The sequence below is a fragment of the Hypomesus nipponensis genome, chromosome 2, assembly GCF_054491055.1.
Source record: "Hypomesus nipponensis isolate SF chromosome 2, ASM5449105v1, whole genome shotgun sequence".
Lineage (NCBI taxonomy): Eukaryota > Metazoa > Chordata > Actinopteri > Osmeriformes > Osmeridae > Hypomesus > Hypomesus nipponensis.
In genome coordinates, this window is record NC_140362.1 from 3,170,547 (window position 1) to 3,190,806 (window position 20,260).

Sequence of the window (20,260 nt, forward strand, 5' to 3'; positions counted from 1 at the left end):
TTACTCTAGTTTGCAACAAGGTTTCCCTCTAAATGTTTTAGATTGGTCCTACTGAACTCATGTTCCCATGAAGTTTTCGAATTAGTTACTGATATGCTTTTGACATATCGCCTACTAGTATGTTATGTATGCCTCTTCTTATTTTTGCCCTGTTTCATAGGCTACGTAGGCCCACATCTTGTATGGTAAATGTAGTCAACGCACGAAAGGCCTGATTCCTTTCGAAATCGATGTTATGTCTTTAGGACTTGTTCCATTAATAAACATACACGAGTTTTTCCTGGTGATATAATAGCCCTATGTAGTCTAACTACACTGAACTTCCCATATGACCTACATTACTTTAAATAACTTTATTGACATGATTTACCACATATCAATATTATAATTAAGACAAAAATTAATGCTGTAATATAAATTGCCCATCAAAAAATGTATCCCAAAGACTTTATGCCATTTTGGAAAAAGGCAAGTCCACTCCGTAGACCCCCTGGATTCCAATCCGTGCTTTATGTCCCTCTGTGCGGCTCAGTAAAATGGCTGTATCTCGGCGAGCCTCGTGCTGGTTTGGTCCGTTCCCTGCCTGTAGTCTGGCTCAGTAATAGAACTCCCACAATATTTGTGTCGGTTTTTGCATCTAATGGGCTTCTGGAGTTCCTGAGCCGTTACCGTCACATTGAAACCAGGGATGGCTGCCGGATCCGGTCCGGTTTAAGGTGTGGGAATGAGTCGGGACAAAGATAAATGGTTATAAACAATTATTTATATTAAATGTTAGCGTTTGATTGTGACTGACTCGCCGAAAGAGAGAGAGGGGGTATCATGGCCGCTCAGGTTGCCAGTGCCGCCACTCTCAACACTACGCCTTCAGAACTTAAAAAATCGGATCGAGACCCCAAAGAGGAGTCGGTACCGGGGGAGAAGCAGCAAGAAAAAAAGCAACCGGGATTAGAGAGCGGATCTCCGGGCCGGGGGGATCTGCAGGACGGGGCCGATGTTGGAAATGCAGGGGGAGGAGGGGAACTTGAGATGAAGAACGGGAATGGGAACCCGCCCAGGGCTAATAATAATCAGAATGATTCCATCGGATCCGAGGGGAATAACCATCCCGGGATGGTACACCATCACGGATCCGCATTTCCTCCACCTTCTTATGGATACAGTCAGCACTACGGTCGGGCCCCTTTTCATCAACATGGCGGACAACAAAGCCCTGGCATGGCAGCTGCTGCAGGTCCGGCCGTGCAATCGAGCAACATGATGGACCCATATCAGCCCAACTCGCACGACCATGGCTTTTCGAACCACCAGTATAACAATTACAATCCATTCCCGAATAGAACTCCTTATCCCGGCCAAGGATACGGCATCAACTCTCCGCGCAGCGCCCAGCCTCCGACAGCTGGGGGACAGCCAGCAAAGCAACAACCAGCAGGAGGACCCACATCTATGGCTGGATCTTACAATAATCAGAGATATAATGTGGGGAACCCACAGCCAACATCCACGCCAACCCTCAACCAGCTTCTAACCTCCCCAAGTTCCACGAGAGGTTATCCAAACTACCCACCAAGCGATTACAGTAACCAAGAGGGAGCTAGCAAGGGACCAACAGACATGGGGAGCAGCGGTCAGTATGGAGGGGGCAATCCGAGTTGGCAACAAAGGACTCATCACCCATCGCCTATGAGCCCTGGAAGTGCAGGGCAGGCTCTAAGTAGAAACCAGGTAAAGTTAAACTATCCTTAAAACCTTGTGGCGTACAATGCGTTATCCTCACTTGCTATGTAGTTATAACGTAGCACGCCAGCCATTGTCTGTTGGGGAGCTAGTTCGCTAAGACACTCTAAAATGGCTGCCTCTCGTTTTTCTAAGACATGATCTTTAAACTGTACTAATTTGCTTGGTAATCATATATATTTTGGCACAGGGTCAGTGCTCCAGAGATCATTGGGTTTTAAAAATGGAACTTGGAGCACGATCGAAGTGTGAAGAAGGCCCGAATCATAAGTCGTGGAAACACTGTAGCAAAGCTTCACCCCCAATACCCAGTCTGCCTGAATGTATGACACATAACGTAATTAAATGCTTTTCTGTCTTACAAATATTTGTAAGCTTGATACAACGGATACTTTGTAGTTTATTAGTGGTAGTTTGATCGTCTCCGTTCAAATTGTACGTTTTGGTTTGACGTCTTTCATCGAGCATTTCTGTCTTGCTAAACACTGGTATGTGGGGGAGAAAAACATTGCATGCCCAGGAAACTCGTGTTGCTGAATAACTTGGCAAGACTGTGTGCGTATAGGCTAAACCTGTTTCGTAGTCTGAAGGGATTTGAAAAATAATGTAGAATAATAAATTAAACGAATATATCAGCTGTTCCCATAAAAAAGAAGTTATAATTCAGCGCATTGCTAGCTTTAAGATATTCCAGACTCTGCATGTAGCCTGTAAACGTCGGCATGGTGATTAAAGTGAGTGACTGCAGTCTGCAGATTGCTTTGCTCTGGGATTTGAATTGTGGAGGTAAAATCCTTCTGTCAAAGCCAGGAGACAGTTGGTCTTGAGTTGACATGCGAGCCGAGATCCGATTGGCTGTCGATCCTGTGCTCATGGCCTTTTATAAATGCATATGATGTAACAACAGTTCCGAGATAAGGGCGCCCTCCTACACTCGCACAGGGATTAGTCATGTGGATTCCACGCCTGACTTTGTATGTAGGCTATCTCCGTTTACAATTTTCTCTCTCCACAAACACACGTGCAAGGTTACTCATGGCACCCACTCTGATTTAAAATTCACATGAATTCCATCGTGTATTTAAACGCCACATGGGAAGTGTGAATGTGAGGTGCCCGCAGAGAGTTGGCCGCCGTCTCGTGTGCCCACAAGTCTCCCTCCTGTGTGACTATTCAGAACTTACCCCCTCTGCCCCCTCCTCCCCCAAGCCAATCAGAAGACAGTCCAGCCATCTCTATCCCGCCAAGGGAGTTTCCCCTGTCTCATGCAGATTAGCCATGTGCCCTGCTTGTTTATTTCATTTCATTAGCCGGGAGCTTGAACATGTCATGAAAGGCTTTTTTTCTGCTTGATGTATGGTATAAAAGGCCTTACTTCAGCAGCTAGCTTATTGCGTACCAATGCCTCATCTCTGAGTGCTGTGTGAATGCAAAGATAAACACATGCAAGACGTGTTTGGGCACACAAGCATTGAGGACTTCTGTTGCACATGTCATTGGGTTGCGAGGCGTACAATTCTCTAGATTAGAAACATCATTATGATGCACTTTAGAGTATGTTCCCCTTAGTAAGAGTATCCATATTCAAACACAACCTCAAGTCAAGATGCAGGAGGACTTGGAAGATTGTACTACAGACTAGTTCATCAAAACTGTGTGTTTCTGAAGGAGAATGGATCGTTTTACGCTAAACCCGGTCAGGACCTATAGTCTCTCCCTCCATTTCTAGTGTCATTCATTCAGAGCCAATGTTACCTTCTCTCCATAAAAAAAAAGAAAAGAAAGAAGGAAAGCATGCTTGGCTCATATTCAAACGGGAGCACAGCTGGGATGTGTTTAAGATTGGGCAAACTGCCCTCCATTCGAAATGAGATATACATGGCTGTGTTGACTTCTGTAACTATGGCAGAGTAAGGTAAAATTCAGGCTAATGACCGTGGGAATAAAGGGGAAAAAAAGAGGAGAAAAGCATGCATTACTCATGTTGCAAGTACTGGGTTCTTTCGCAGATACATTTCCCTTCGTATGTCTTAAGATATTTGTAATGTCATCGCTATCATGTGTTGAATATCATGTCATGACACGTCCAACTGATATCTTTCCGCCTCTTTGTCAGGCTTCTGGCTCCATGGATCCGATGGGGAAGATGAGAAGCCAGGCGTATGGAGGGGGAGGGCCGTACTCCCAGCAGCCCCAGCAGGGCCCCCCTCCTGGGGCTCAGCAAGGGCCGGGCTACCCTGGCCAGGGCTACGGACCTCCGGGCCCCCATAGATACCCAGTGGGAATGCAGGGCCGCACTCCTGGTGGCATGGGAGGCATGCAGTATGGGCAGCAGGTCAGTGAGGCTTCTCCATGTTTCCCCAAACCCTAACCCCATGTACCGATCCAAGCCTTCTATTTAACCTTCGTAAATGGCAAAATATGTATTGGCCCTGTGGCTCTCTCTGATTCCTTCTTGTTCGCTTGTAGATGGCTTCCTATGGACAGCAAGGACCAGGAGGTTATGGGCCCCAGAGCCAGGGACCATACTATGGCTCCCAGGGCCAGGCTTCCCACCCTGGCCAGCAGCAGGGCCCCTACCCCCAGGCCCCAACCGGACAGCAGGGCGGACCAGCACCCTACGCTGGGCAGCCCCACCCTGGCCAGCAGCCCCACCCTGGCCAGCAGCCCCACCCAGGCCAACAGCCCCACCCTGGCCAACAGCCCCACCCTGGCCAGCAGCCCCACCCAGGCCAGCAGCCCCATCCAGGCCAACAGCCCCATCCAGGCCAACAGCCCCACCCAGGCCAGCAGCCCCAGACTTCTGGCCCACATGCCCAGGGTGGGCCATCCTATCAGCAGCCCCATATGCCCCCTCAATCCCAGGGGTCATTACCAGGCCCCTCCCAAGGGCCTCCCCAGTCTCAGCCACCTTACTCCCAAGCCTCGACCCCCCAGGCCGGCCACTCTCCTTACCCCCAGCAGCAGGGCCCTCCTAGCCAGCCGCCCCAGCAGGCGAGCTCCCAGGCTCCAGCCGGGGCCCAGGCCCAGCCCGGCTACCCTGGACCCACGCAGGGCCCCCAGCAGCAGGCCCAGCAGCCCACCCCACAGCAGCAGCAGCCCCAGGCACCGGCCCAAGGACCCCCCCAGCCTCCCCCAGGACACGGTCAACATCCACAGGGGCAGCCTGCATCCTACGCTCAGAGTGCTCCACAGACGCAACAGCAGTCACCTTATCAACGCTTCCCTCCCCCTCCACAGGTACCGTGCGTCGCTCAGTTCAGATCCTATCAGTTGGCCACTGGATCGGTCATTCGACTGGTTTAACTTCCGTGTGTGCGTGCGAGACAGAGAGGGAGAGAGAGAGGGGGAGGGAGAGAGAGGGAGGGGGAGAGATAGGGGGAGAGAATTGTCCTTAAGAGAGCTTCTCTTGTCCTCTGATCTCAGGAGGTGTCCCCGGACTCATTCTGCTCTCCCTCCAACCAGCCCAAAAGTGGCTCGGAGGACGCCAGCATGCGAGGCCGTCCATCCAGCCTACCGGTCAGTCTCCCAAACCCCCCCGCTTCTCTCTGGAATAGAGTGATTGGGATAAATCGATATTCACTGAGATGTCAGGCATAAGTTTATGAAGACTAGTTGTGGTCTCACTTTCCTTCTGTTGAATCCTGTCATCCTGAAGAGTTAAACATGTTTTTTTGGTTGTTGTCTTAGTGTTTTGTAACTGGATTCTGAGTGATGGTACAACTAGATACTGGGACTTAGCTGTTGGTGTTGTGCTCTGCGTGGGTGTGTTTGTTTGTATTAAAACTCACATGGCGCGGGCTGCAGCTTCTCGCTGACTCAGCTCTTGCGTTCAACAAACCTTTGTAACCATGGCAACCTCGGAACTAATACGCTCCCTCTCTGCTCAAAAGATAAATGAGGAGAAGAGCCTCTGGCTGTGTGTATGTGTGAGAGTCTGTGTGCGTGTGTGTGTGTGTGTTGTGCAAATGTGCCTCACTGCTTTCTAAGAGCTGAGAAGATTAAATTGTGTTCTGGGCTCATTATGTAGATGAGGAAACGATGTATTGACTGGGTCATAGACAGTTTCTCATTTATGAACACTGGTGTCCAGCAGGGTTTGAAATGAGGGGGGTCTGGGGGCCCCCCGAGACCCTGCAGGCACCCTCCATGATCACTGTGTTTAGTGTGGAGGGTCTCACAAAATAAGTGGTCTCCATATCAACACTTGTCTACGGCTTGATGAATTTTCAGGAGTGAATATCAGATTTGACTAATTTGGACTAATTGTTCAAAATGATCGCATTCCAAACATTCCAACCATGGCACTGAAAAGTGGGAAACGTACGGATAAGACTGAAAAATTGTCTAACCCAACCCCCTCCAAATGGTCTAACCCAGTGGTTCTCAACCCTGTCCTCAGGGACCCCCTGTCCTGCTTGTTTTAGATGTTTCCCTGCTCCAACACACCTGATTCAAATGCATGTTCGTTACCAGGCTTCTACAGAGCTAGATAACGACCCTTTTATTTGAATCAGGTGTGTTGGAGCAGGGAAACATCTAAAACATGCAGGACAGGGGGTCCCTGAGGACAGGGTTGAGAACCACTGCTCTAACCCAACCCCTCCAAGAGCCAGGGGTCATTTCGAACCCTGTCCTTCCACCAGGCCAGTGTTGCCCGGCCGCTGCGTCTGAGCGTGTCCGTCTCTCCCCCGTGTCTCCAGGATCTCTCAGGCTCCATCGACGACCTGCCCACAGGCACCGACGGCGCTCTGAGTCCTGGCGTGAGCACTTCAGGCGTGTCCAGCAGCCAGGGCGAGCAGAGCAACCCTGCCCAGTCGCCCTTCTCCCCCCACACCTCCCCCCACCTCCCGGGCATCCGTGGGCCCTCCCCCTCCCCTGTGGGCTCCCCCGCAAGTGCCAGCACGTCCCGGACGGGCCCACTGTCACCCGCCACCATGCCAGGTACTGCCTCTCCTTAGCTGAGTCGGGTGTATGGGAGGGGGTCATTGGTCACACGACTATGTACCTATTCTGTTCTAGAATTCTATTTCGATTTATCTCCACTGTAACAACATTTTATACTTTACCTCACGGAGGTCCAAGTGTTGGAAAAAACTATTATTAGTAGTGTTATCTTTCTCTACATCTTTCCCCAGCTGTATATTTATGTCTTGTGTGCAGCAGTTAGCACGCTAACCTGTTGGTTCCTCCCCTTCGCTCAGGGACCCAGATGCCCCCGCGGCCGGCCAGCGTGCAGTCGGATGCCAGCCTGCACCCCTCTCTCAGCCAGTCCCCCATGGCCCAGGACAGAGGTACGTCCCCAGGCCGGACAGCTTCTGTTGTCTCAGTTGTGAGATGAACAGAGATTGCTCTCCTTTTTTCTCACACTTTCTTTCTATCACCCTTTCTATCCATCTCTCTCTCCTCTCTTTCCTTCTTTCCATCTCCTCTCCTTCTTTTCCTCACTCTTTCTCTCTTCCCTCCCATCAGGGTTCATGCAGAGGAACCCCCAGATGCCCCCTTACGGCTCCCCCCAGTCTGCCTCCGCCCTGTCGCCCCGCCAGACATCCGGGGCCCAGATGCATCCTGGGATGGGGCCCTATCAGCAGAATAACTCCATGGCTGGTTACGGCCCTCAAGGGGCACAGTACGGGCCTCAAGGTGAGGGCAGTAGACCTGGTGCTGTGGCTGGCTGGATGGAAGGTTTTACAGGGGTTTCCTTTGTGTTACAAGGTTTTCCTTTGTGTTGTCTCTGCCTCATGTCGATTTGTGTTGAGTTCACGTAAAGATAAAACAGAGCCTCATCTCAGAGAGGACAAGTCACCTTATTTACAATCGAAAGATGATTTCTGAGCTGCATCTTCTGAAAAGTGGCCAGACATTTTAAATTGGCAGAGGTCTAAATATTAGTTGGCTAATTCAAGTTGCTTTTAAGACGGTTTCCCCTGAGCCAAACTCATCGAATATGTCTCTGCCTAATAGGAATTCTATGCTATCGTTGTTCCCTCCTTCCCAGAGTCTAGTGAGGCTATTTTTAGGAGTGGAGCAGAGAGCCAGCTGACGTAGCACAGCCTCCTGTCAAGAGGGCTGCCACAGTGACGAGCCTCAGCGCTAAGGGTGCACTGCCCTAACTGTTTGATAGCAACACTGCTCTCACTGATAGCTAGCTTCGCTGCTAACTAGGCACATTCTCTTGACCGCTGTCCACACTGCTCTCCCTGGGTAGCAACACTGCTCTCACTGCTAGCTAACTAGCAAGCAACACTGCTCTCACTGCTAGCTAACTAGCAAGCAACACTGCTCTCACTGCTAGCTAACTAGCAAGCAACACTGCTCTCACTGCTAGCTAACTAGCAAGCAACACTGCTCTCACTGCTAGCTAACTAGCAAGCAACACTGCTCTCACTGCTAGCTAACTAGCAAGCAAACTGCTCTCACGGCGAGCTAGCAACACTGCTCAAGTTTTGCTATCGAGCAGTGAAAACAGTTTTGCTAGCCATCTAGCCGAGAGAGGTAGCAAAAATGCTTTCACAGCTAGATAGTGAGCACTGCTCTCCCTGCTAGCCAGCCATGGTGCTCTCAATCCAAGCTAGTCTCACTGATAAATATCCACACTGTATCCACGCTGCTGGCTAGCTCATCAAAATACCTCAAGGCAGACTGAAGTCAACCTCACAGGTTCTCCAGAAAGACTCACTATTGTCTGATTACATATTCATATACCCTTTCTTCCAGTTTGGCTCCCTTTATATAAAATGCCTTTGATGTTTCTTTGTCAGGTTACCCTCGACAACCTGGCTACAGTAATATGCCCAATGCCAACTACCCTGGCCCTGGCATGGGTGGTCCTATGAACCCCATGTCAGGTCAGGGGGGCGGGCCACCCTACGCTGGCATTCCACCTGGAAGGATGCCCCCAGGACAGATGGGCCCACGGCCCTATGGCCCCAACATGCCCCCCAGCATGGGCCCCAACATGCCCCCCAGCATGGGCCCCAACATGCCCCCCAGCATGGGCCCCAACATGCCCCCCAGCATGGGCCCCAACATGCCCCCACAGGTGGGCTCAGGGATGTGCCCGCCCCCTGGCCTCAACAGGAAGGCCCAGGAGGCAGCAGCTGCAGCCATGCAGCACGCTGCCACCAACTCCATACACACCAGGTAGGCTGCTGACACACACACCCTAACACACTCACACACACTAACTCTAACCCCCCCCCCCCTCCCCGCACACACAAACACTTAAGCCGAATCCCAAAACTCTGTCTTACCCCTAGCCCTTGCCCCTCAAAACTGAGGGGTAAGGGCTACATAGCCCTATGAAATGAGACACCACTTGGTTACGTATATCGATGTCTCCAAAGCAAGTAGTGTTATGCACTGATATCAAACGAAATTCACTGCTAATGGCGTTTAGTTAAAACTGTAGACATACATGGAGTCCATTCAAGGCTAATCAGAGAAATGCGGGACTGTTGTGCAAATCAGCAATGTAACGTTAGCGTAGCAAACTAGCGATAAAACGTTTCAATTAAGAACATGGTTGCAGATACATATGTACAGGACTGTGTAGAGCACAAAACAAGACATTTGTTTTATGAAAAATGTTTTAAACATTTAGGGCCGCAACAACGAATCGATTAAAATCGATTATAAAAAGCGTTGGCAACGTTGGCTTTTCATTATCGATTCGTTGTATTGCGCGATTATTACGCCATTCAGTATGTCGCGGAGATGTTCGTGTTAAAAAAGAAGTTTAGTTGAGAGCGGAACGGAGGTCGAGGCCATCGGAGAGACGTTGTTGAGGAACGTTGTTCTTAAACACATGGCGGAGGCAGAGAAATCAGTACGACCCAAGTCATCCAAGGTGTGGCATCATTTCACACTAAATACATCGAAACAGAGTGTTCATTGACCGAGGTGAAGTTAGTTTCATATTCGACATTCGTCTCACATTCGCTAGAGGCTACTTTGCAGCATCGCGTTAGGGACCGGGTGAAAATAACCCCATTTTGAGAAAGGTACTTTTGTAATATTGACTTTTATAATATTGTTAAGAATATAAAACCTCAAACATAAACCAGAGTATATTAACAATGTGTGGTATACTTCCACAGCCTTTACTTTTTCAATTAAGTTTCTAATATGATGATAGAAAATCACTTATCTTTGAAAATAGCTTAATCCTCACTAATCTTGACTTTTTTCAAAATGGTGTCTAAAATTTCTGAAATATACAAAAGATTATTCTAATAAAGTCTGGCCTACTTCCACAACCTTTCAATTTTCAATAGTTTTAAACAAAACTCAACTCCAATAAATTGCTCAACTTGGAAAATAGCATTAAATCCATCCTAATATTAATAACACTTATCTGTTTTTGAATAATGGGTTGGAGATTAACGCTTAAAAAAAAAGTTTTATCCGATTCATTGATGAATCAAAAAAAGCATAGACAGATTAATCGATTATTAAAATAATCGTTAGTTGCAGCCCTAAAAATATTATATTTACGGGACTCTGGGTCTGCCATTGTTGCAGTTGAGCAGGATTCACACATCCCTAGGTTTCAAGTAAGCTCCCGAAAACACTTGGTTTTAAGGTGTGTATACCCCTTCGTCTTAGCCGTACCACTCGATCAAAACGAGTATTGGGACACCACTTACGTGAACGCGCAAAAACCTAACCCCCACACACACACTCTGTGACCCCCTCCCCCCCCCACACACACACAAACCCTAACCACACACACATTAACCCTAACCCGACACATACACTAACCCCACACACACACACACACACACTAACCCTAACCCGACACATACACTAACCCCCCACACACACACACACACACACACACACTAACCCTAACCCGACACATACACTAATCCCACACACACACAATAACCACAACTCCAAAGCCTAATGAAGGTTTCCTGTCCCAGGTGCTGTGAGAATCTGACAACCTTTCTCATTCTCACCATCTTCAAAGCGTGCCTCACAGCCCTTTAAACGTGCTAGATGTGGCGTTCGCACCGTGCTCAGTGTGAAGGGCTCTGTGGTTGTAATCCATGCCCTTCTTTCTGTTCCTACAGGATGCCAGGTTACCCCAACATGTCCCCTGCCATGATGGGCTCCGGCGCCCCCTATGGCCCACCCATGAACAACATGCCGGGCATGATGAACACCCAGGGTGGTCCACCCTTCAGCATGGGCGCTAACATGGGCAACAACTCCAGCGGTGAGTTGACCCGTCACTTATGGCGTGCCCTGTGGTGGCCGCTGGGGAAATCATGACCAGTGTTGGTAGCATGGTTGTGCACAGTGCATAGGTCCAGCATGGTTGTGCACAGTGCATAGGTCCAGCATGGTTGTGCACAGTGCATAGGTCCAGCATGGTTGTGTTGGACCATTTGAGCAGTGGAACAGAGTCAGTCCTACACATTCGTTTCAAACCAGGTGTGCAATTCACTGACCATATGTGTTCATGTGACGAACATACTCATTCATGTTCTGAGTGGAGAACTCTGCTCTGACTGCAGTTGTGTTGTGGAAAGATAGCTTCAAACATTTAAATGATGTAATCCTGATGGAGTTGATTAATGATGATCCTCCTTCTCCCCCCCTGTCCACCCCTCCTCCCCCCCTGTCCACCCCTCCTCCCCCCCTGTCCACCCCTCCTCCCCCCTGTCCACCCCTCCTCCCCCCTGTCCACCCCTCCTCCCCCCTGTCCACCCCTCCTCCCCCCTGTCCACCCCTCCTGTCCCCCTGTCCACCCCTCCTCCACCCCTCCTGTCCCCCTGTCCACCCCTCCTGTCCCCCTGTCCACCCCTCCTGTCCCCCTGTCCCCCTCCTCCACCCCTCCTCCTCCCCCCCTCTCCACCCCTCCTGTCCCCCTGTCCACCCCTCCTGTCCCCCTGTCCACCCCTCCTGTCCCCCTGTCCCCCTCCTCCTCCCCCCCTCTCCACCCCTCCTCCTCCCTCCCCAGGCATGGCCCCCAGTCCAGAGTTTGGCCTTGATGGGAAGATGAACCCGGGTCAGAAGATGAACAACAAAGTAGACGGCAGCATGACCCCCAAACCCGAGACTAAGTCCAAGGTAACGGAATACTTCATATTTCAGCATATTAAAACACTGTACATTATAGAAACTACACAACACACAGGACAGAGAAGGCCCACTTTTCATAAAAGATGTTGTGTCGTTCACGACAAAAAATCAGCGGAATTTGACCTACGAATCAGAAAAAAAACGACGGACAAACCACAGTTTGAACGACGACCCTCTTCTGACCCCGTTATTCCTTTGGGTGAACAGAAGTCTAACTCTTCCACGACGACCAATGAGAAGCTGACGCGGCTGTACGAGCTGGGCCCGGAGCCGGAGAGGAGGATGTGGGTGGACCACTACCTGGCCTTCATCCAGGAGAAAACCATGGGCATGACCAACCTGCCAGCGGTGGGACGCAAGCCCCTGGATCTCTTCAGACTCTACATGTCCGTCAAGGAGATCGGAGGCTTCCTGCAGGTCTGTGGAACTCTCAACTCCTCGCTCGCTCACGACACGCTCCTTTCTTTAGCCTGTCGCCTCGCGCGCGCACACACACACAGCACAGAGATGTCTCCTAATGTTGGGTTGATGTGTGTGTGTCCCCGAAGGTGAACAAGAACAAGAAGTGGCGAGAGCTGTCCACCAACCTGAACGTGGGCACGTCCAGCAGCGCGGCCAGCTCCCTGAAGAAGCAGTACATCCAGTGTCTGTACGCCTTCGAGTACAAGATCGAGCGCGGCGAGGACCCGCCTCCTGAGATCATAACTGACAACAAGAGCAAGAACCAGGCCAAGGTTCAGCCTCCATCTCCAGGTCAGCACCTGCTCTCTCATTTCAATGTCCAGTCAAATGTTTCAAGGCAAATGATTTTGGCGGCCCGTGTGGAATGCCAACCAAACCAGGGACCTGCCTGCCCTAGTCCTTTCAAATCAACAATGAGCGTTTTGAGTGTTGACATTTTTTTGTTGTTGTTATTAAAATGTGTGTTCTGTGTTTACCTCCACCATCGAACAACTGAAGCGTCCCTCTGCTCTACAGCCGGGTCAGGCTCTTTCCAGGGTCCCCAGACCCCCCAGTCCACCAGCAGCTCCATGGCTGAGGGGGGGGACCTCAAACCCCCCACCCCGGCCTCCACCCCCCACCCCCCCATGCAGCCTGGGCCGAGGTGAGTCTCCCGGCAACACCATCCAAACTCCCTGCCCGTCAGGCCCTCGCGTTCATGATATCCGCTTGGAGAGGAGTCATGTAACTTAGAAAACCACCCTTTCCTTCCCTCCTTTCTTCCCTCCCTGCCTTCCCACTTTTCTCCGTCTCTCCCCCCCCCCCCCCTCTTTCTCCCTCTCTGCCCCTCCCTCTCCCCCAGGAGCAGTGTGAGTCTCCAGGACCCTTTCTCTGAGGGTAGTGACCCTTCCTTTCCCAGGAGGAACTCGATGACCCCTAACTCTGGTGGGCACCAGTCGGGGATGAGCACCCCAGAGATGCCAGGGCGCCCGGGAGGCCCCTACGAGCCAGGCAAGGACCCCTTCAGCGCCATGCGGAAAGGTGGGCACAGCACAGGGACTGACCTCATACTCCAAAACCTTGGTGTGTGTGAACTCCAAAGTTTCATTACGACTTGAACATCAATAGGGATCGAAAAGCTATGTTGGGCCTCCCCTGTAGCGCACAAGAAAAGTGCGTGAGTACCTGCGGAGGCTGAGGGCCTTACCGCAGTGGCCTGGGTTCGAATCCTGCTTGGCCCTTTGCTGGATGTCTTCCTCTCTCTCCCCCTCTGCACTTCCGGTCACACTTTACATAGTAACTGTCCAATAAAGCATAAACATGTGTATAACTGAGTACCAGCTCGTCCAGGCTGTTTTGCTGACTGCAGTGGTTGTCTCTGCAGTCGGGGAGCAGTTCCTGCCTGCCAGCCAGGGCCCCTCCAGCCAGGGCCCCTCCAGTGGTCCAGCAGAGCAGCAGTTCCGTGGCGGGCCTCCAGGCCCCATGGGGAGCATGCCTATCAGCCAGAGGCAGCAGTACCCCTACGGGCCAGGCTACGACAGGAGGTAAGGCAGTCTTCTGCTTTCTGGTTTCCAGTGTTTCCTTCTATTTCAGCGTTGTATTTGAGCGTCTTTTTTCGTGCCCTTTCGACCCTCGTCGAGGTCGATCTTGATCGAGGTTGATAATACAATTATTGTTTTTGACATTTGTAGTTTCCTTCATAACATTATTATTTTTTTAAACGTAGCATGTCACCTCGTCTCCCGTTCCTGGGGGCTGTGATCAGTTTGCGCCGAGCCCCTGGCTGTGGCTAGGCCTGGCTGTGGCTAGGCCTGGCTGTGGCTAGGCCTGGCTGTGGCTAGGCCTGGCTGTGGCTAGGCCTGGCTGTGGCTAGGCCTGGCTGTGGCTAGGCCTGGCTGTGGCTAGGCCTGGCTGTGGCTAGGCCTGGCTGTGGCTAGGCCTGGCTGTCGCTAGGCCTGGCTGTGGCTAGGCCTGGCTGTGGCTAGGCCTGGCTGTGGCTAGGCCTGGCTGTCGCTAGGCCTGGCTGTCGCTAGGCCTGGCTGTGGCTAGGCCTGGCTGTGGCTAGGCCTGGCTGTGGCTAGGCCTGGCTGTGGCTAGGCCTGGCTGTGGCTAGGCCTGGCTGTGGCTAGGCCTGGCTGTGGCTAGGCCTGGCTGTGGCTAGGCCTGGCTGTGGCTAGGCCTGGCTGTGGCTAGGCCTGGCTGTGGCTAGGCCTGGCTGTGGCTAGGCCTGGCTGTGGCTAGGCCTGGCTGTCGCTAGGCCTGGCTGTCGCTAGGCCTGGCTGTCGCTAGGCCTGGCTGTCGCTAGGCGTGGTGCTGTACCGACCGTCTCTCTCCCCTGTCTTCAGGCCAGAGCCAGGCATCGGGCCGGAGGGCGGCATGGGGCCTGGCGCGGGTCCGACCAGCCTGATGCCAGCCAACACCGACACAGGGATGTACTCGCCAAACCGCTACCCGGCACAGCAGCAGCGGTAAGATACCCCGGCTGCCAAATAGGGGAGGGGACTGGCTCAGTGGTTAGAACGTTTTGTCAACAGATAAGGAGGTTCCAGGTTTAAATCCCCCCTCCTGTATGTTAGATGTAGGTTTAGATGATAGCATCTCTTAAATGAATATGTTCTGGTCCTGGAGAGGAAATGCATGTGGTCCACGGCAGATCAGTGCACCCAAAGTCAGCAGATTGACTCAGACTTGGACGAGTCTGCGTGGTTGAACTGGGATCTGTACGGTCGGTTGTTGATTTGCAACATTCAAATGTAGCGTGAGCTGTGGGCACATGGCTTGCTTGTGTTTGGGATGGTTTCGCTGACAGGCCTGACTCTTCCTTGCAGGCACGATTCCTATGGAAATCAGTATCCTGGCCAAGGTACGTCCCCTGGTGGCTCCTACCCCAACCAGCAGGCAGGAATGTACTCGCAGCAGCAGCAACAACAGGTCAGTTATCCTCTGTATTCACATCTAATCACATCGTACATACACATAAAAGGGATGTGACTCTTTTAAATGGCTAATTGTTTTAATTGTCTCTTGTGTGCAGAACTACAAGAGACCTGTGGAAGGCGGTTATCCTCCTGCCAAGCGTCACGAGGGCGAGTACCCGTTCCCCGGCAGCCAGCCGCAGCCTCAACAGCAGGGGGGCGCCACAGCTCCCCCTTCAGGGCAGCCCGAGAACTACACCCAGTTCAGCGGCAGCCCGTACGCAGGCCCTGAGCGCCGCCCGCCAGGCCCCCAGGGCCAGTTCCCCTTCCCCTTCGGCAGGGAGCGCATGCAGGGGCCCTCTGGGGCCAACGCCCAGACCGCCATGCCTCCTCAGATGATGCAGCAAGGCCCTGATGGCCCCCAGGGGGGCATGTGGCCGGGGCGGGGGGAGATGAGCTACCCCAACTACCCCAACCGGCCGGGGGGCCCTGGGGGCTCTGGGCCCCCTGGTCCCGGCTACCCCGGCATGAACCGCAGCGAGGAGATGATGTCGTCGGAGCAGCGTATGAACCACGAGGGGCAGTGGGGGGGCCAGATGGGCCCCCGCCAACCCCCCTACGGCCCCGGGGGGGCGGGCCCGCCCATAACACGCCCCCTGCAGTCCAACTACCAGTCGCCGCAGGGCATGCAGAACCACATTCCGCAGGTGTCCAGCCCCACCCCAATGCCCCGCCCCCTGGAGAGCAGGACGTCGCCGGGTAAAACTCCCTACATGCACGGCGGCATGAAGATGCAGAAAGCCGGCCCCCCCGTGCCTGCGTCTCACATCGTGCCCCCCTCGGCGCAGTCCCCTCTGATCCGGCGGGACATGCCTTTTCCCCCGGGCTCCATCGAGGCCACCCACCCCATCCTGAAAACACGCCGACGCCTCACCATGAAAGATATTGGTACGCTCGCGGGGTTCCACCCCCTCCTTCCCAACCCCTCACAAACCAACAACACAGGGAATTTCTCTGTTCTCTGTTTTGAGGATTGACCGGTTTGATCTGTTTGTCATTCACATCCAATGGTTTTTCCTCAGGCTTTAATGTCCTGCCTTGTGATGACTGTCATGGCTCTCAGCTGTTGGGATGTGAATGATTGTTTACACAGGTGTGTGTGTGTGTGTGTCCTTCCACAGGGACCCCTGAGGCCTGGAGGGTGATGATGTCCCTGAAGTCTGGCCTGCTGGCTGAGAGCACGTGGGCTCTGGACACCATCAACATCCTGCTGTACGACGACAACACCATCTCCACCTTCAACCTCAACACGGTAAGGCCATCCCTCGCGGGCCTGAACCCAGTTGTGTGTGTGGGGGGGGGGGGGGGCTAGGTATTTCATGGATTAAAATATGACGTGGTTTCATCAGTGGCACCCCTGGGGGGGAGGGGGGGTGTATATGTTTTGTACACAATGTTCATACCTCAGGGCTGGAAATTACAATCATTTTAGTTGCATATGCTGTGGAAGTTTTATCTGTGCAACCTCAAAAGATATTTGGTAGCATATTTGTGCCAGTGCAAATCATTACCACGCGACCTGTTTTAATGTATTTATAAAACGCTTGCTAATTAGCCTACTGCACATTTCTGCTGATGCTCCTGAGCTTTTTAAAGTCGGGAGCACCAGCACTACCAAGTCAAAGAGTACATTTCAAGCCCTGTACCGGTAACATTTAATTGTAAAATAAAAAACCAAAGTATATCGGTATGAAATTCCTTAACTCTCATATTCACACAGTTTTCAACTAGCCTATATACTTCAACAGCATAGCAGAATTTCTCATTCAGTCGTGGCTTTTGATTTCGGTCTGCCACCACAAGATGTCTCAGTGGAGCCATCTGGCCCCCCCTTTGAAACATCTCCGGGTGGCGCCACTGGCTTCTATCTCTTGACCTCTGACCTCTCACTCTCAGCTGCCCGGGTTGCTGGAGCTGGTGGTGGAGTACTTCCGACGCTGCCTCATCGAGATCTTCGGCATCCTGCGCGAGTACGAGGTGGGCGACCCGGGGCAGAGGACCCTGCTGGACCCCCAGGCCCTGGACCGAGACTGGGGCAGCACGGACGACGACCCGCCCCAGCTGGAGGACGTGGAGCAGGTCGACGAGGACGAGGAGGACGACGACAAGGAGGAAGAGGAGGAGGAAAAAGAGAAGGAGGCGGCAACGGAGGGGCCGGCCCGGGTGAAGGACGAGGACGAGGCAGAGCCGTGCTCGGGACCCGGGGGCGAGGAGGCGGAGAAAAAGGACGAGGAGGGGAAGAGGGCTTCGCCCGGGGAGCCGCCGGGCTCACCACAGCCACCGGCGGCCCTCCAGGAGACCCCCAAACAGGCCAGCAAGTTCGACAAGCTCCCCGTCAAGGTGGTGCGGAAGAAGGACCCGTTTTCCGCCAGCCGCTCCAGCCGCCGCGGCCTGGTGCAGGAGTTTGACAGCGGGCTGCTCCACTGGAGTGCCGGCGGGGGCGACTCCACCGAGCACATCCAGACGCACCTGGAGCGGCGGGAGGGCTACCTGGAGGCGCGGCCGCGGGTGCTTGTCCCCATGAAGGTCCTGAAGAGGCGGGCGCCGGAGGAGATGATGCTGGACAACGTCCCCCTCACGGAGGAGGAGAGGAAGGACGAGGAGCCCAAGCCGGCCGGGACGACGCCGCCCTCCGAGACGACGGCCTCATCCGCCGGCGCCGAGGAGCGGGCCAACGGCGCGGACGCGGGGGAGGTGCCCCGCCATGGCGACGACCCGGCGAGCCTCCCCTCCGGCGACGCGTCCGAGGACGCCTTGTTCCTGCCGAAGCGGGCCAAGGCGGCGGGCGCCGTCCTGGAGGACGAGCCGCACAGCAAGGACGAGGGCCCCCTCCTCACGCTGGCCAACTGGCAGGACGCGCTCGCCCGCCGCTGCGTCTGCGTGTCCAACATCGTCCGCAGCCTCTCCTTCGTCCCCGGCAACGACCTGGAGATGTCCAAGCACCCGGGCCTGCTGCTGCTGCTGGGCCGCCTCATCCTGCTGCACCACCGCCACCCGGAGCGCAAGCAGGCGCCGCTCACCTACGAGAAGGATGAGGACTCGGACGAGTCCGGGGCGAGCCAGAGGGACGAGTGGTGGTGGGACTGCCTGGAGCTGCTCCGGGAGAACACCCTGGTCACGCTGGCTAACATCTCCGGCCAGCTGGACCTCTCCGTCTACCCCGAGGGCATCTGCCTGCCCCTCCTGGACGGCCTGCTCCACTGGGCCGTCTGCCCCTCGGCCGAGGCCCAGGACCCCTTCCCCACCCTGGGGCCCCACAGCGCCCTCTCCCCTCAGAGACTGGTCTTGGAGACTCTCAGCAAGCTGAGCATCCAGGACAACAACGTGGACCTCATCCTGGCCACGCCGCCCTTCCGCCGCCTGGAGAAGCTGTACGGGACTCTGGTGCGTCTGGTCGGAGACCGGAGGATAGCGGTCTGCCGGGAGATGGCGGTGGTCCTGCTGGCCAACCTGGCCCAGGGCGACAGCGTGGCGGCCCGCGCCATCGCCATCCAGAAGGGCAGCGTGGGGAACCTGCTTGGCTTCCTGGAGGACAGCCTGGCCGCCACGCAGCTCCAGCAGAGCCAGAGCTCGCTGCTGCACCTGCAGGGGATGCACTTGGAGCCCACCAGCGTGGACATGATGCGGCGGGCGGCGCGGGCCATGCACGCCTTCGCCAAGGTGGAGGAGAACCACTCGGAGTTCACGCTGTACGAGTCGCGGCTGCTGGACTTGTCCGTGTCGCCGCTCATGAACTCGCTGGTCTCCCACGTCATCTGCGATGTACTCTTTCTGATCGGCCAATCATGACAGCTGTAGGGAGCTGTTGCTCCGCCTTCTCTGGGTTTGACCCCCCCCCCCCTGCCCCTTTCCTCTCCTCGTCCGCCTGGCTTGTGTGCGTCGGGGGCAGGGTGGGCTAGAGTGACTGATTTTTTTATTTATGCAAACCCTTCAGATTTCCATTTTCTGAGCCCCTCCCCCCCCCCCCCGGGCGTCTTGACTCAAGGAGAGCAGCGTTGGATTACGAACCAGATACTCTGTAAACTGACACTACGTGTAACAGGAATGCCAACCAGACCACCTGGAAGCAGAACACCACCTGGTCGAGAAGGCAGTTCTGCTCTCGGGGAGGGGGGGGGGAGGGGGCTGGGGGCGAAGTACTTTTTAAATAAAGAGAAATAAATAAATTAATAAATAGCTGAAAAAACAAAAACTGTAACCAAAGTTGCTGTCTCGTTTACAGTGAGTTTTTGGAAACATGTGTGCCCTTGCTTTCCCCTTCGAGGCTCAAACTGGTTCATGTTCTGAGGCGAGGCAGACGTAGGAGTAGCGCTCGGGTGGAGCTGCTGTAACTGGATTCTTATCTGTCAGCCCCTACAGGAGACAGCCAGCCGTTAACAGACACATTCACCGGGGGCCTGGGCAGTGTGCAGTAGATCGTAGGACATTTTCTGTACCGTACTGCTCTTGAGTGTAAGCATTCTGTATCACAGTTTCACATACAGAGACACTGACAATGCAGTTTGTCTAGAGTTAAAAGGTCACATTGGTTTGACGTTGATGACGAGTAAAAAAAAGAAGAAAAAAAAAAGAAGTCTTTCTTCCCCCCAAAGTATGGAGAATCGACAACACCCTTACCTCCTCTCTTTAGCCCCTGATTGTAAGAATTGACCCCTTATGAAAAATGAAAGAAATCGCCTCGTAGGACTGGTTTTTGACTTCAGATACAGCTTTGCTGTGGTGTATATATGATGTTGTACATTACACTTCCTTTCTGTGTCCCTCTCTCTGTGCTCACTATTCTCACACTTGTTGGTGAGGGAGGGGGGGTGGAAGTGTGGGGGAGGTACCTGGCCCCTCCCCTCGTTCCAGCTGATAGACCCCCTTCTCTGGTCTCCACGGCTACTTAGTGCGGCAGACACGGCTCAAACCTGTTAACTCCTGGTACAACAAAAATAAACTCTAGATGAAGAAATACACATTTGACAGTTCTTTTTCTCAAGTCATATGGATTCTGCATATTTGTATCTCAT

The 20,260-nt window shown here is 53.5% G+C and overlaps 1 protein-coding gene across 2 annotated transcripts; it reads left to right on the forward strand.

The window, feature by feature from the left end:
* The first annotated feature begins 523 nt into the window (after positions 1-523).
* arid1aa (AT-rich interaction domain 1Aa) lies at positions 524-19,358 on the forward strand. 2 transcript variants are annotated; one of them, XM_084702296.1, is made up of 20 exons: positions 524-1,728; positions 3,857-4,075; positions 4,210-4,980; positions 5,167-5,259; positions 6,444-6,684; positions 6,945-7,034; positions 7,213-7,383; positions 8,502-8,883; positions 10,818-10,963; positions 11,711-11,820; positions 12,040-12,249; positions 12,381-12,585; positions 12,793-12,937; positions 13,136-13,314; positions 13,658-13,817; positions 14,619-14,741; positions 15,102-15,204; positions 15,308-16,136; positions 16,370-16,500; positions 17,145-19,358. In XM_084702296.1, exons 1-20 carry the CDS (start codon positions 823-825, stop codon positions 19,035-19,037), a joined length of 7,107 nt encoding a protein of 2,368 aa, XP_084558422.1. In that variant the 5' UTR covers positions 524-822; the 3' UTR covers positions 19,038-19,358. The 2 variants fall into 2 exon arrangements, with proteins under 2 accessions (XP_084558422.1, XP_084558423.1); XM_084702297.1 differs by lacking the exon at positions 5,167-5,259.
* The last annotated feature ends 902 nt before the right edge of the window (positions 19,359-20,260 follow it).